This window comes from Trachypithecus francoisi, unplaced genomic scaffold (genome assembly GCF_009764315.1).
Source record: "Trachypithecus francoisi isolate TF-2019V2 unplaced genomic scaffold, Tfra_2.0 Lachesis_group1, whole genome shotgun sequence".
Taxonomy (NCBI): domain Eukaryota; kingdom Metazoa; phylum Chordata; class Mammalia; order Primates; family Cercopithecidae; genus Trachypithecus; species Trachypithecus francoisi.
In genome coordinates, this window is record NW_022681454.1 from 14,947,297 (window position 1) to 14,963,858 (window position 16,562).

The 16,562-nt window shown below is 44.4% G+C and overlaps 1 protein-coding gene across 1 annotated transcript; it reads right to left on the bottom strand.

Moving 5' to 3' along the window:
• Positions 1–6,543: 6,543 nt before the first annotated feature.
• Positions 6,544–9,439, bottom strand: FGFBP1 (fibroblast growth factor binding protein 1). The gene is made up of 2 exons (XM_033213809.1): positions 9,224–9,439; positions 6,544–7,625 (listed from the first exon to the last, which is right to left on the bottom strand). The coding sequence occupies exon 2, from the start codon at positions 7,603–7,605 to the stop codon at positions 6,901–6,903; it is 705 nt and encodes a 234-aa protein (XP_033069700.1). The 5' UTR covers positions 7,606–7,625; positions 9,224–9,439; the 3' UTR covers positions 6,544–6,900.
• Between the last annotated feature and the right edge of the window lie 7,123 nt (positions 9,440–16,562).

Below are 16,562 nucleotides of genomic sequence, written 5' to 3' on the forward strand. Positions count from 1 at the left end.
CCCAGAGAGTGGGAGGCAGAATGGATTTCAAACCCAGGGCCCTGCTCATTCCACTGCTTGGGACTGTCTCCATAGCAGACTCCTCTGCTTCAATATGAGTGCTTGAGAGCACGGCTGCCTGGGGAGGTTCCAGGCTCTGCTCTTACTAACTCTGTGGCACTGGAAATTGACAAAACTCCTTACACTCCCTGGACAGTCTTGACAATCGGGTGGTCATGAGGATGAAAGAGCTAACGCAGGGAAAGCAGTTTGAACAGTACCCAGAGGAGTGGACCTCCACTTTGGTTGCCCATTGCTATCATTCGGGGTGCTTTAAAAATTCCTGAGCTGTCCACCCCTACAATTCTGATAGGACTGCTCTGGGGTGCAGCATGGTCGTCAGGATTTTCTAAAGCTCCCCAGGTGATTCTAACCTGCATCAAGGCTGGGAACCACTGCCTCTAGCATGCAGGAAGCACCTAATAAATGTTGGCTAGGACTTTTTTGTTCTGTCTGGCCCCCACACCTGCTTCTGCTCTGAAGCCATGACCACTCCCCTCCCCACCCTTGCCCTGCCTGGTTTCCCAGAGTGCAAGGGCTTGGCTCTGGGCTTTTCCAACAATATTGGCATGTATGCCAGGATGGTCCATCTGGGTCCTTGGACGCCTGCCGTTGTAAAACCCTAGCCTACCCTGGGGTTACCAGTATTTGGCTTAGAGCAAACTTCATACTCAGTCCACGAAAGACAATTCTGTGAACTGAATTCACAGTCATGTTAATGGGAGTGGGTGTAGAAGCAGGTGGCACTTTCAGCTTTGAGAGATCCTAGATAACTCTGGTACTCTCCTATGACGTCACTCACCCTGGCCACTTTCAACGGCAGAGGGCTGTTGCTTTACTTTGGAAGCTAGTTCTGACAGCATTTGGTAGCAAATGTGCCACTACTAAATCACATTGTGCCTGGCAGTCAGGTTTTGGAGGCAGTGCTTATGTTTGTAAAAATTTATTTTAGTCAAAATTACGTTTAACAACCTTTCGTTCATTGTGCACCAGATAAAGGCATTGGTTTGCATTTAGAGCAAAAATAAAATACACATTTTTAAACACTGGAAGACCAGAGACAGACAGAAAAGCAGCAAACTCCCATCTGCTTTCTCAAGCACACACTGGGCATATTTTCACTGCATCCAAGGGTGGATTAAATTGCTTACCGTATTCATGTCTTTACACTTCTCTCTTTCCCCCTCCACAGCAGGACACATATTGTTGAAGGAGCCTAAGTGAATTGCGAGTGTGCTGCAACTTCACCGTAGTCCAGTTGTTCTCCACTGTGGGTAACTTTGTCCCCAGGAGGCACTTAGCAACTTCTGGAGATATTTTTGGTTGTCATAACAGGGGGAAGGTTGCTACAGTCATCCGGGTACTATGGGCCAGGGATGCTACTCCACAGCCAGGCATGCACAGGGCTTTTCCCTACTCCAGGGAATTATCAGCCCAAACTTTCAACAGTGTCGACGTTGAGAAACACTTCGGTAACCTCTGAAGTTTATTGAGCAGGTGCCATGCACTGGGTGGGTGCTGAGAATAGAGTGGGAACTGAAGCAGATTCATTATCTGCTCACCCAGCACCCACAGCAAGTGACATCCTGATTCTTATCAGTGGTTCCCCTGAGCACCAAGATCTAAGAGCAGTGAAGGTAGGGGCTGCTGTACCCACAGGAGGGTCTCCAGGGCAAGCAGATGCCCAGGAGCCTGAGCAGGAGGAGCCTGTAGGAAGTGAGCTGGAAGTCAGGTTAAGAAAGTTGCAGAGGCTGCTCATAGGTGCCAGCTTTGTCTCCATCTTCCTCCTTCGTCATGCAAAGTGCTTCTGTGAAGTTCATGAGCACGGGGTTCTTAAGGCCCATTGGGTAGAGGCTTTAGGAACCCCATGATCATGCTGCACACAGCCAGGCTCCATCTCACAGGCAGGTGCTTGGCATGGCCTATCTTGAGTCTGGTGTACCTTCTTTTAGAAAATTGCCTTCTTATCTCCTCTCTCAGCTAACTGGTTCTTTCATTCACTTACTTATAGCAAACATTTAATGAGAATACATATGTGTAAGGACCAAGATTTAGGTTTTAATTGTGATTAGTTCTTATTGGATACATATTCCATACCCATTTTAGAAATGGAAAACATGAGATGAAATAACATGTCTCAGGTCACTTTTATTTTACTCTGGCGCCCATAATCATTGCCCCTGCAGTGATTTCTCTCTCTCTTTCATGCACTCAACCAATATTTATAGAGGATCCACTGTGTGCTGGGCATGCACTGAGCACCAGGGCTGTGATGGTGGACAAGACAGATTTCATTTCTGCTGTGTTATTACCCGCTTTGTATTAGTCTGTTCTCATGCTGCTAATAAAGACAGACCTGAGGCTGGGTAATTTATAAAGGAAAGAGGTTTAATAGAATCACAGTTCCACACAGCTAGGGAGGCCTCCCAATCATGGCTGAAGGCAAATGAGGAGCAAAGTCATGTCTTACTTGGCTGCAGGCAAGAGAGAGCTTGTGGAGGGGAACTACCCTTTATAAAACCATCAGATCTCATCAGACTTACTATCATGAGAACAGCATGGGAAACACCTGCCCCTCATGATTCAATTACCTCCCACTGGGTCCCTCTTATGACATGTGGGAATTAGGGGAGCTACAATTCAAGATGAGATTTGGATGGGGACACAGCCAAAGCGTATCACACATTTTCAACTACTTTATGAAAACTCCCCTTGGATAGCCCACCTCAAGTTCTCCAGGTCCCAAGCCAGCTTTCTTCTAGAATCTTCTCCCCATTCCTCCCATTCTTCAGAGGGAGTCTCATAAAAATTTTCTCGGATATTGCTGCATGAAATATTTTTGAGTGAGACATTTCAAGGTGAGCATTGCACACAGCACATTAAGTAAACCAACACATCAGAGGATGGCTGACATCATATCTGCTTGAAAGCTTTCAACCCCAAACACTTTGGCATTCTTGGCTGGTTCTGCCAAAAACAACTTCAGAGAGAGGCTGGGGAAGGAGGCTAGGTGAGATATATTGGATTCCAGAAATTCAAGTCATCACTGGTGTGACTGTGAGTTACCACACAGAGCTGGGGTGCTGGAGGGAAGAGGCCCTCTTTCTGCTGAGATATGGTCTTATAAGGGAAGAGAGACATTCCCACTTCTGAGTGGCTTTAGGGGATACAAATATGCTAATCTTCAGCACATCTTACCTACCTAAAAATTTCCATCTTTTGCTGTCAAACAAGTCATATCTTAAAGACCACACACACAGAGAAAGGTGGCTTCTCTATTTCATATCCAGAAAGTTCTCAGGGAGAAAATATGTAGCACAAAGGTGATTAGAAGTCAATGTAGCCAGGCATGGTGGCTCATGCCTATAATCCCAGCACTCTGGGAGGCCAAGATGGGTGGATCACCTGAGGTCAGAAGTTTGAGACCAGCCTGGCCAACATGTTGAAATCCTATCTCTACTAAAAATACAAAAATTAGCTGGGTGTGATGGCGGATGCCTGTAATCCCAGCTACTCGGGAGGCTGAGGCCAGAGAATTGATTGAACCTGGGAGGCAGAGGTTGCAGTGAGCCGAGATCACACCACTGCACTCCAGCCTTGTTTCATGCCAACAAGAGCAAAACTCCATCTCAAAAAAAAAAAAGAAAGAAAAAAAGGTAAAAAAGAAAGTCAATGTAAAGTTTGTGGAGCCTCTATTTACATATTTCTTTTTACTGTGTTCTTAAAATGTCCCCTCAGCATGTGAGTATGATCAGAGACTGAGTGCAGTGGAAGTGTTCACTTCTAGAACTTTCTCTCTGTAAGGACAGGAAGAGGATATATATGTGGAATGGACTGATGGATCTTGTTCATTGTCAAGTTTGGTCCACATCCAGAGACCATAAATGTCAGTCTTCTCTCACCTAGTGAAGAAAATCATGCACTGCAGAGCAGAAAGGGCTTGGGACCTCCAGGCCAGGGATTCCCATTACAGGCTGTGCCACTTCATAACTTCATAACCTGGGCAGGTTCCTCAGCTTCTCTCAGCCTCACTTTCCTCATCTAGAAAATGAGGGTGAGACTTCTACTGGATGGATTTGTGGGGGATTCATGAGACAATGGAGCAAAACCAGGGACACATAGTGGGTGATCCATAAGGGTGGCTCCTGGCCACTTGTACTACAGAAACAAACAAACAAAACCAAAAACCTCCCACAGTTAGAGAGTTTTCACTGGGACTTTTGACTTCCCTCCACAATTCAGTCTCCTGCTGTGGACTTTAAATGGTCAGTGGTGTTGAACAACTATTATCTAACTATTGGCATAGTATTAAGAAATTCAGAGATATTGACCAATGTTAGTGTTTCAGGACCCTTAACAGTGGGTGGGTTTCATGATTCCATTGTCAAGATGAGCTCATTTCTGCTCAGAAGATTAAATAATTAGCCCTGAGACTGGTTATCTATCAACAGAAGCAAACTTTGTGCCAAGATCCAGGTCACTCTTCCATGGTAGAGGCAAAACTCCTTCCAGTTCTGCCAGTGGCCAGAGGCCAGGAGTGAACTCGAACCAGCAACTGCGGGCCTGGAGGAGTTTAAGGAGGCTTTGGGTCTGTTCTCCAATGTTCATGCCAACCCATAACAAACCTGATGACTGCTGAATGACTCCTGGAGGGGATTATCAGTCTTTTTCTATCTCAGGGCTATGTTACATATGTGGAGGAGGAGGCCACAGGCTGCCTAAAGCCTGTGTAGACCTTAAGGGAAAATATCCTTTCTCTGGTGTGGCTTGAAGGAGCTTGGGGAGGGTCTGGAATGTTGCTTCAGTGCTCTTGGAGTTAGTGGTAGGGTTCACAGGTCAGGCCCCAGGCCCCATCCTACAATGACCCCACCCTCTTGGACATTTCTCCAACACGCCAAGCATGATCCCTGCCATGGGAATGGAAGTGCCATGAAGACAGGGATTTTTTTTTCTTTTTCCTTGGTTGCTATTTCTTATGTCTGGAAGAGTTCCTGGCATAGAGAAGGGGCAAATAGGATGGAATAAATAGATTAACCATGATTTCAGGGCATTTGTTCTGACTGGTCCCTCTGTTTGGAACATTCTTACCCAGGAGAGTTTCCTGGCTTGATTCCTCCTTTTAGGTCTAGGCTCAAAAGTCACCTCCTGATGGGCATTTCCTGATCACCCCATCTAAAGTTCATTACCCTCGATCACTTTGTCCCCTTCCCTTGCTTTAATAGTCTTCTTTAACTCATGTGTAATCATGAACTCATGATCACTTTTCCCACTGTTCCGTGAGGGCAGAGCACTCATCTCTTGGACATCCATGGCTGTATCTCTGGTGCCTGGAACACAACCTGGCGTGAGTCAGTGCCCTGTAAGTTATATGTTGAATGAGTGAGTGAATGAATAAATGCACCATCCGTGGGAAAGCCTTAGCACAGTGCTTGATCATAGCAGATAAGAGATAAGTGTTTGTTTTATTGATGATCATGATGACATCCAAATGTCGCTCTGTGACTGTGGCACTGTGGATTGGCCTCTGACATCCTCAGTGTGCATCCCAGTAGGTTGGTGAATGTAAAAGGCTTTCCTCCCACCCCACCTGCCATTCCTCCCTGCCACCATCAGACATGCTAAAGAACAGTGCTTTCTTCAGCTTCTGCTCCTCTTTTCCCTGGTTGTGGAATTGTGACAAGGCATTGGGGACAGTTTATCCTCTCTCCCAAACTCTTAAAATACTTTCAGATCCTTCATACTCACGTATAAATGAATAATGGCAGTCTCATCGCTGCATCCCATCCGATCCCAGATACCTGACCTCTCCCAGAATCTGGAACTTCCCATCTATTCACTTTCATTCATGTTATCAAATGCCTAAAGTGCCTCCACTTTGTCCCATTTTATTCCTACAGATACTCTTTCCAAAATCCAGCTCCACTATTACCTCCCCTGTTACACTCAAGCCCAGATCTTACAGCAGTTTCTGTCTCCTCTCTCTGGTTTTCCTTATAGCCCTCTCCCCCTTCCTTTACAGCCCTTATCATGGGCCACTATACTTAACTAGGACTTTCTTCTCCAATAATGAAGAATGAAGAAATGAAGCTCATTTCTTCTCCAGAAATGAGCTTTGCAAGGCAGGGGTCCTTCTGGTTGGGGAGGGAATGGGCATCGCTGACATGCATCAGTAGGAGAGGTTCCTCGACCCTGCAGACTCAGCTGTCAGAGCTCCTGGGTTCCAATCCTACCTCCCCTCTTACCATCTATGAGTCCCTGACAAATGATTTAATCACATCACGTACCAGGTATCCCACCTGAAAACAGGGATCTTAATTATTATACTTCAATAAGCACCAAACACCACAGACCAATGGATACAATTATAAAGAAAGATTCTGGAAAGAGATGACTTGAGCAGGGTTGGGAACTAGAAGTTGCTATTTAGACAGTTTTTCCATTGATATATGGGGACTACTTTATGAGTTTATTTGGGAACAGACACAGAGAAACCAAGCAATGTTGGAATGTATTTCTGAAAAACACCCAGAGTTTTATTACCATTAATTCAGCAGAAAGTTCATTGCACTGAAATTATCACTCTGGCGCATTCAGCTCAAAGACGCTTCACTGCTCAAACACATAGCTGTGTGCACCATAGAAATACACGCTGCAGGAAACAGCCTCTGAACATCACCTCCAAGAAAAATAAAGCAAATTCCAAAACACAAAAGCAAAAATTACAAAATCTGTTTAAATATTTTGTTGCACTCACTTAGCACAAAAGTTCATATTTTGAGGGGGACTGTAGAGAGCTTTATCGTATACAGAGGGACTTATGGCCTGACATCTCTTAAGGGAACCCGTTCTCTTTTGGCCTCATCAGCATGATGTGTCCTGCATTATTCTGAGGAAGAATGTGCAGAGAGAGCTCCAAGTCTCTCCACAGAACTCCAGGGCAGTCTTCCTCTGGTTTGCCATATCCGGGTCCTCCACACACTCGGGAGCTTTGGTGGTCATGGTCTCGGTCACTGCTAGGCTAGAGGGGGTGGTCTCTTTGCCCTTGATGTGCTCCCTGGGGGACATCTCTGTTTTCTCCTTCCTGGACTTTGTGTTCCCAAATAGAGTGGAGCTGACTAGCTTAAGACCGGATTCTGGAAAATCCTTCCTGCACACTCTGGTTTTCACAGCTGTCTTGGAATATCCACAGATGTCTTTCTGTGAGCGCAGATTCCGGGCAATTTGTTTCCAATAGACTCTCTCATCCTTGAGCTTTAGGCATGAGGTTGGATTGCCAGCAAAGACACAGGAAAATTCATGGTCCAATCGAGTGCACTCAACCTTGAGAGAGATGCCCTCCTCCTGCTCAGTCACAGCCCATCTGCAGTTGGCTTGGTCTTTGGTGACAAACTTGCCTTTGTTCCCAGGCCTGTTTTTCTGCTTAATCTGGGTGTTGCCCAGAGTGTCCTTTTGTTCTGAGACCACTTTGCTGTGAAGTCCATTCTTCACTTTTTTTTTCCCCTCCACCAGGAGCACCTGAGCAGCCAGTAGGAGGAAGGAGAGCAGGGTGAGGCTATGGATCCTCATGGCTGCAACTGGGCAGGCACCTGTTTGACAAAAGGCAGGTGAGTCAGTGGCAGGCAGCAGTTCAGCTGTGCAGGACTACACACTGGCCTCCCCCTACCCTGACAGGTACCTGCCTGATTTCAGAGTAGACCAAGAACACTTCTGGCTCCTGGAGTCACTAGACAAACAGCCTGTCTACTCACATTTCCACTTAGCTTGAGTCTTGAGTATCACAAAACTACCACTCTTTGGAGCCTCACAAATTCTCATTTATCATTTATGCACTCATTAACTCCTGCATTTGCTCACTCCTCACTCTTTCATTCACTCATTCAGCAAGCATTTACTGAGCACCTACTATATGCCACGCACTAGACTAGGTGTTGAAGAAATCACCATGATTGAGAAAGTCTCAGACTTGAAAGAGCTTAGAGGCCACTCTTGGGCAGAATTTAAATAGCATTGATCAGATGATCCCATCATCTCTGTCTCTGATCTGAAACAAGTTAATGCTCCAAACTTTCTTTCAGCTCCGAAGTGCTGGATTTCTATCTCCTGACTCCGTATGGGCATGGATGCCCGAAATGAGAAAGGATGTGACACATGCCCAAAATGAGAAAGGACATGGTGCGCGTCATGAAAGGTGATGTTGACCCAGAGTTGAACATGCCTGGGGTTTGGGCGGGGTGGCTGGGTTTGTGAGGGTGGGGGAGCTTTTTTGGGGGAAGTAAGAGTTTAAGGAAAGGTGTGAGGTGTGGTGGTTGTCTGATTTGCCTGCGCAAAGTGAACCAGGATGGAGACAGGTGAATTTCAACCAGATAGTTCACACTACAAGATCGAAGACAAGGATCATGAGAAATCATCGAATCAATAGGATGAACATCAATGTCACACTGAACTGCATAGATCTGATCATGTGTACAATTAAAAACCCATGCTTAACAGGAGAAGAGAAGTCAATTTCTATACGACACCTCCTGTATGCTAAGTACTGGTCTAGGGTTTGATTCCTATCTTGCTAAATCCACACAAGAGCCCTTCCAGGTAGCTATTAATATGTCATCCCGGGTGACAGCTCTGACTCTTAAGGCTCAGACAAGTAAATAAATTGCTCAGGATCTCATAGTGGGCAAGTTCAAAGCTGGTATGGGTAGCCAGATCAATCTCCTTATTCCTTTCTGTCACCTCTGATTGATCACTTTTTGCTTTTCACATTTACTCTGCCCTTTAGAAACATTGCCAAAGAATAAGAAAAACAACTATGAATGATGACAATTTAGTTTGATATAACACATAATGATAAGATGATTTGTATTATTTGTGCTCCATTTAAAACAAAACACAGAATTTTTATAAAAAGAAGCAGGCCCAGGAAATGGTCCTGATCTGATTTCTACCCTAGAAGTTGGCCACCTTCTAGGGTTAAGGAGGAGAAAGACAATCACAAAAGGGCAGAGAACCGCAATAAATGGTGAAGAGGAGGTGAGATATGCCAGAAAAACACCCAGTCATTTCTCAGGGACCTGGGGCTCAGCCCCTACCTGCCCATGATGGAATGCAGGCCCAAGGAACTCCAGGCCCTTGGTGGAGTGATAAGTGGTGGCAGGTAATAAAGCTGTTAAAGGAGCAAGGCTTTTACCTCGTTCTGAGCACACGGATCCAGTGCAATCCCAGGAGGTGGGAGTGAATTGCAGGCTGCCGCTGTCTCAGGTAGAGTGCAAGGAGGGTAGACTATCCAACAGGAGCCAGGCTGACTGGGTTTTTACAACACTCACTGGGTTTTTATAACACTAAGGCACCTTACTCACAGTTCCTCCCAGTCACGCCCCTCCGAGGGAGCCAGTTCCTGCAGGGAAAGTGCTGGATGTAATCCAGTGAAAAGGGGGGGTTACCTGCATGCCATTAAACGCTTCCTCTACGCCCTTCTCTGCCCACCCTGTGGCCGGATAGGAGGGCAACTCAGCCTCGCAATGACCCTCCTTGATGGGGAGAGGACCCCAGCAGTGATGTCTATGGAGGAGTAAAATAACAATAATGACATGATCCGAGCTGCCAAACTACTGAGCCCATTTTACCTGATTTCTCCTTTTCCCTCATCACATCCACTCTAGTAGGGAATGCAATGATTCTTCCTCTTTTACAAAACCAGGAATTGGTTCTGGAGATATGCAATAGCTTGTCCAAGTTCACAGAGGCAGGAAAAGGAAGATCTCAAAATTAAATGTGAGATTCTCTACATCCATGGTCTGATTTCTTCCTGCCTGCCACTCTCAATAAATATTTGTTGAATAGGTTACTGAAGTTACCAAAGCTTTCTTAGTGTCTGAGTTCCTTTTTCCATCTGAAGTTACTACATAAGCAGAGGATTCCCTGATTCTAGAAGTAGGGAAATTCCCTGATTCTACAAGGCTCCGAGAGGCTGGTAAAGAGGGAATTTTTAATGTAAGATTACTGTTGAAAATATTTACCTTCAGGTCTCATTCAGAGAGCTCAGGCTGCTCTGCAGGCACAGTCTCACACCAGAATGACCCAGGTGGAATCCTGGCTACAGCATGTGTTTAGCTGAGTGCTATGCCCTAACCACCGAGCCTCTCCCATCATCCATTTGCAGTGTGCTGACAATAACAACATCTCCTTTATAGCTGCGTACTAAATTTTTACTGGGCTAAGCTGTTATCATAAAGTGGAGCAGAATCGTTTTGCCTCATAATAAGGTCTTCAGTTGTATTCTTTGAAAACAGACATTTATTGTTTACATATGAAGCATTTAAAAAGAAACTCACTTCTACAGGGAAGATGTGGCCCTCCTTGTATGTTATCACCTCACCTTTCATAGATTTTTCAGAACAAGAAATTGTTCACCTTTCCTTAATTCAGCCATAAAAAAACTATTGTTTAAGTGTGATATTAAATGGCAACTGACTTTTGGGTTTGAGATAAGGCAATAGGGAGTGATGGGGACTGCGGCAAACTAGAGAGTCTCTGCCTCTGTAGAGGTCAACACTCATCTCCAGTTGACTGAAAAAATGCAGGGATTAGGCTCAGTATTGTCACATTTTCTGATTTTTAAAGTGACGTCCCCAAATCCAGACGTGTTTATATGAAATTGGTTGGCACGTAATTAAAATTTTCTAAAAATAAGCCTGTAGCTCAACAATATGCAGGCCAAAACTTGTAACTGTGTTTGGATTTTATGAACGATCCGCCTGTTTGAGAATTCCATGGTCATAGCTATAGATGTTGACTGATTCACTCAGAGGCTCAGTCTCTGCATGAATGTGTCGGAAGCGGCCCTTTCTGAAGCTGTGTGCCTCTCTCCTAAAGTTGCCTCACCCAAGTGTCCATCCTCACTATCCTCACAAACACCCCACTGAGGCCCTGACCTCCACGAACAGGCCCTCTCAGGCAGTATTTTGGAGGATTCTTTGGACATAGGCAAGGCAAAGCTGCTTTGCTCGACAACGGGAGTCTCCTACAAAATGGAAAATTCTACTTGATCCTTGGGAGGCAGGCAGATTCTTCAGAGGCAGATTGCAGTTGGAACACAAAACATATTTACAAGGAAACATGCGGACTCCGGGGTCTTTCTGGGAAGTGCTTCTCCGAGCTTTGCCAGGTGACACTGCACACTCCCCACTGGCTCCTTGGGCCCCTTCCCCTTCCTGTGACTCTCATCCCAGCATCTGCTTTGCTCTCTCCCTTTTAGACTCAGCGGCACAGCATCAGAGCAGGCTGTGGGGCAGTCACCTCCTTGGCTCATGCTGCCATTCCAGCCTCATTTCCAGGTACTCACACCCAGACACATAAATACACATACACACTGACACACATACAAAGACACACACAAACACACACTGACACACTCAAACACACACAAACACAAAGACATACTCATAGACACACAGAGACATACACACTGACACATAGACACATGCACACACATGCTCGTAGGCACACACACACAGAATCACACAGAGACCCAGACACATACGCAGAGACAGACACACACGCACATGCACACACACATTGCAATCTGGCCACACTGAAACCCTGTCCCACCATTTGCAGATACTCCGTGCATGCGCCCACTGACTGCCTTTGCCTCTGCTGTTCCCCGCACTTGGGATCCCCTTCCCGACCCACTCTGCCTGGCACATACCACCTCATCCTTCAAGGCCAGGCTCCAATGCGAGCCCCTCTCTGTTGGTGTCATAGGCTCCTGATGCTCTGCATGCCACCCCACGCCTTCATGGATGTCCACGGGGAAAAATACATGCCTCCTCCAACGAGAAATACATGCTTCCTCCAACGAGCTTCCAGTGTGCCGGGCACTGCGCTAAGGCTGTTTCCCCGAGCTTTCTTCACATCTCCATGAACTTAGGAAACGATGTCCTTTTACAGTGGCTCTGGGGAGACAGCAGAGGACACGGAGCCCTGGCCATGCAGTTCATAGCAGTTTCCAGTAGCTTCAGGCCCTTCCGCCTCCCCATGCTCCCAGCACCGAGGTGCTCTGTAACTCCTGGGGATGAGTACATAACTCTGTAACTCCTGGGGATGGCCCATTTCACGAGAACCCCAGGAGGAAAGTTGGCCCAGGTCCTCATGGGACGGATGTGGAGCCAAGGCTTAGGCAGACCAAGCACAGTGTCTGACACACAATTAGAGAAGAATTATCTGGAGGCCACTGCTACTATTCTAAACACAAATGAGGCAATGTACCCATACATTGATAAATTGTGGAACTCTCCTCTCTCTGCCTCTTTAAAATTTTTTTTAAAGTTTTAGAGTAATTTTAGGTTTACAGAGAATTGCAGAGATAGTTATCATTCCACTTCTCACCTGGGTTCCCTATTTACCTGTTCATTACTATGGTACATTTGTCACAACTAATTAACAATATTGATACATTATTGTCAATTGAAGTCCATACTTTCTTCAGACCTGCTTAGAATTTACCTATTGTTCTAGTTTTTTATTAGTGTTATTATTGACAGACTTTATTTTTTAGAGTAGTTTTATGTTCATAGCACAGTTGAGTGGAAAGTATCAAAAGTTCCATGTACCCCTCCCCACATGCAGGCACAGTCTCCCCCACCCTCAACATCATGAACCAGGGTAGTACATTTGCTGTAAGTAGTAAAACTATGTTAACATGTCATTATCACCCAATGCCCATCGTTTCCATTAGGTTCACTCCAAGTGCTGTACATTCTTTGGGTCTTGAGAAATGTATAATGACATGCATAACATCAATTAACTAAGAAAGGTATAACGACAATACTCACCACTACGGTATCATACAGAATAGTTTAGTTGCCCTAAAAATTCTCTGTATGCTGCCTACTTACCACTCCATCCCTACAATCCCTGACAACTGCTGATCCGTTTACTGTCTCCACAGTTTTGTCTTTTTAAGAATGTCATATAGTTGGAATCATACAGTATGTAACCTTTTTATATTGACTTTTTACTTAGTAATATGCACTTAGGTTTCGCTGTGTTTTTTATAACTTGATAGCACATTTCTTTTAAGTGCTGATAAAATTCCAATGATTGAATATATCTAAGTCCCTTCATTCATTCACCTACTACTAAAATTCCATTGATTGGATGTACCCGAGTTCATTTATTCATTCATCTAGGACATTTTGGATGCCTCTCAATGTTGACAATGATGAATAGAGCTGCTATAAACATGCATGTGCAGGTTTGGTGTAGACTTAAATTTTCAGCTCCTATTGTTCTTTTTCTGTCCCGGATCCCAACACGATGCCATGTTGCATTTAGTGATCGTGACTTTCTGGGTTCTTCTTGGCTATGGCTGGTTCTCAGATGTTGCTTGTTTTTTGATGACTGTGGCGGTTTGCAGAAGAATTGGTTAGGTGTTATGAGACTGTCCCTAATTTGGAAATTGTCTGGCATGTTCTTGTTAGATTGGGATCATGTTATTCTTCTCATGATCACACAAAACTTAAATGATGAATGCTTTCTTTGGGAGTGTGAAAGGAAGTCTGAACACAATTGTTAAAAGCACACTAGTTAAGGCTGGTAATTGAATGCATGTCTGGTCACCAGCTGGGGATTTGAAATTCAAAAGCTGATTTTACTCTCATGCGTGTGTCTACCACATAGCTTCTTGACCTAGAGACCTGGGCCTGTTTATGCAGTCACCAGAGATTATATGAATGGGTGCAATTTTGTCCTGAGGTAAGTCTTAACTATGCCAAACTTATCGCCAGGCCAAAGTTGTCAAAAATCAACCCTTCCTTCAAAGGTTACTTTATAAACAGATATGGCAAATGCTGAGCTGCTGCACTAAAGCAATATTAATTTGTTGGGCAACTAATGTGCATTAAAACATACTTATTATCAGAAAATAAGGACATTGGGCTAAACAAACATCAGTAAAATATAATTCATCAGGCAAAAAGCATTAATCTTAGACCTACTAAAGAATATTTGCATTCCAAATTTTAAGTCCTCATTCATTATGAGATTTCAGGATTCCTGTTCAGGACAACGAAAGTTTTATTTCTTTAGAAAATGAAGAGACAGCAAAGTGTGGATTCTATACTATTGGGTATGATTGCAAGGTGAAAACCTATGAAGTTTGTTTACCTTAGAAAGCATGTTGTTATTAACCACATAATATTAACACATTCCTTAACTTTTATTTTAGGTTCAGAGGGTACATGTGTAGATTTGTTACATGGGTAAATTGCATGTCGCTGAGGTTTGCTGTACAAATGATCTTGTCACTCAGGTAGTGAGCATAGTACCCAATAGGTAATTTTTCAAACCTTGCTACCCTCCCTTTCTCCCCACTCTAGTAGTCTCCAGCCCTATTATTGCCAATTTTATGTCCACGTTTACCTAATATTTGGCTCCTTCTCTCTTTTTTTGTTTTTTCCAAGATGGAGTCTTGCTCTGTCACCCAGGCTAGAGTGCAGTGGCACGATCTTGGCTCACTGCAACCTCTGCCTCCGGGGTTCAAGCAATTTTCCTGCCTCAGTCGTCCGAGCAGCTGGGATTACAGGCGCCTGCCACCGTGCCCGGCTAATTTTTTTATTTTTAGTAGAGATGGGATTTCACCATGGTGGCCAGGCTGCTCTAGAACTCCAGACCTCATGATCCACCCGCCTCGGCCTCCCAAAGTGCTGGGATTATAGTCGTGAGCCACTGTGCCTGGCCTAGCTCCTTCTCTTATAAGTGAGAACATGTGGTATTTGGTTTTCTATTCCTGTGTTAATTTGCTTAGGGTAATAGCCTCCAGCTGCATCCATGTTACTGCAAAGGACACCATTCATTATTTTTCAGGACTGCATAGATAGTATCCCATGATGTATATGTACCACATTTTCTTTTTTCAATTCACCATTGATGGGCATCCAGGTTGATTCCATGTTTTTGCTATTGTGACTAGTACCACAATGAACATATGAGTGTGTGGGGGGTTTTTGTTTTTGTTTTTGTTTTTTTTGTTTTTTTTTTAGAATGATTTATTTTCATTTGGGTATATACCCAGTAGTGGAATCATATTAACATGTTTTTAGAAACAATGTTTAATTGTTGGTTCTGATTCTCAATGCATTTGAAACCTAACTCAATTTTTATGTTAGATTAAATCATATGAAACTACTATTTGTAGTAAGTCAAAAATGCTAAAATAGCCATTTGAATGAAGCCACTTAATAATAGGTATTTTTCCTCAAGTAATAGGGCTATTTCAAAGCCTTATACAGTGTTTTCTTTTTGTAAGAGTTTTTTTTTTTTTTTTAAGCTCTTCTATAATCAATTGTCCCTACAAATCAAGGTTTTTGATCACTTCTTTGCTTTTTGGATCTTCCGTAAGTCATTCTTAAACAGTGAAACACCCTTTAAGGAGGTCTGTGTCTTTTGGATAAAATTTTTCAAGGTACCCCCACATACATGCACTTAAGAAAGCACTCACATATACACATGCATTCCCGCACACATGCACACATATCACATAACCCCACACAAGTGCACATTTCCATACGCCACCTCGCTTCCTATCTTGGAGAAAAAGAAGGAACTAGAGAGTCTCCCTTTTGGATTTTCTGCCTCTAGCCCATGTGTGCTGCAAAGAGCACCAGTTGCTCCCTTGGAAAGCTGAAAAAGGGAGAAGGTAAGCTGCCCTCTCTTGGTGTTAAGGCTGAGAGTCACGAGGCACGTTGGCTTATGACCACATTCCTTTCTTCACATGAAGAGGTGACAATATTTAGAAAAACCAAACCAGAAAAGCACCTCTGAAAAGACCTGTAAGGGTATTTAGCACAGGATACCCTTCTGTGCTGAATGCCCTTGCACAAAGAGCAAAAGGACCCACATGTGTGGCATGCTGCCTAGGAGAAGACAGGAATGAGCCGGGGAATGGACTCTGCAGGGCTGGACCCTAACGAGACACCATTTCTACTACCACTCAGTCATTTTTGCATTTGACCTAAAAGCACACATGAAGCACCTACTATGTCCAAGCCCCTCAGTGTTAATGATTGGCTGGAAGTGCAGCCAAGAAAAATGGTCCTTACCCTTGAGGAGTTAGCAGACAATAGGGGAAAGGTCAAGGATATCAGTTATGACAATACAGAGGTTAATGACTATGTTGGAGGGAAAGCTGTGGTGCTTTGAGTTGGGACATCCAGCCTACCAGAGGCAGAGAAGAATTTCTCAAGAGCCTGCAATTATGCAAAGACAGCTCAACAGTGGGCGAAATGGGATGTTATCTCTTCAGTCATTATTCAGTAACCACTTTCAGCAAGGTGAAGTACTAGGCCCTCAAGGGAAGATAAGATGAACATGGTTTGGCTCCTGTTTCTATACCTGACCAGGTGAGTCTATGGCTACTCTCTGATGATTGCTGTAGTGGTGATACCTCATCAGAGGTATCTTGGATGAACTTCTGAGTGAGGGCTGTGTCCACTTGGAAAGGCCATATCCTTTCTAACTAAGTACCC

Excerpts from the sequence above, each read along its gene's own strand:
- FGFBP1 (XM_033213809.1), bottom strand. The coding sequence starts at position 7,605 with ATGAGGATCCATAGCCTCACCCTGCTCTCCTTCCTCCTACTGGCTGCT.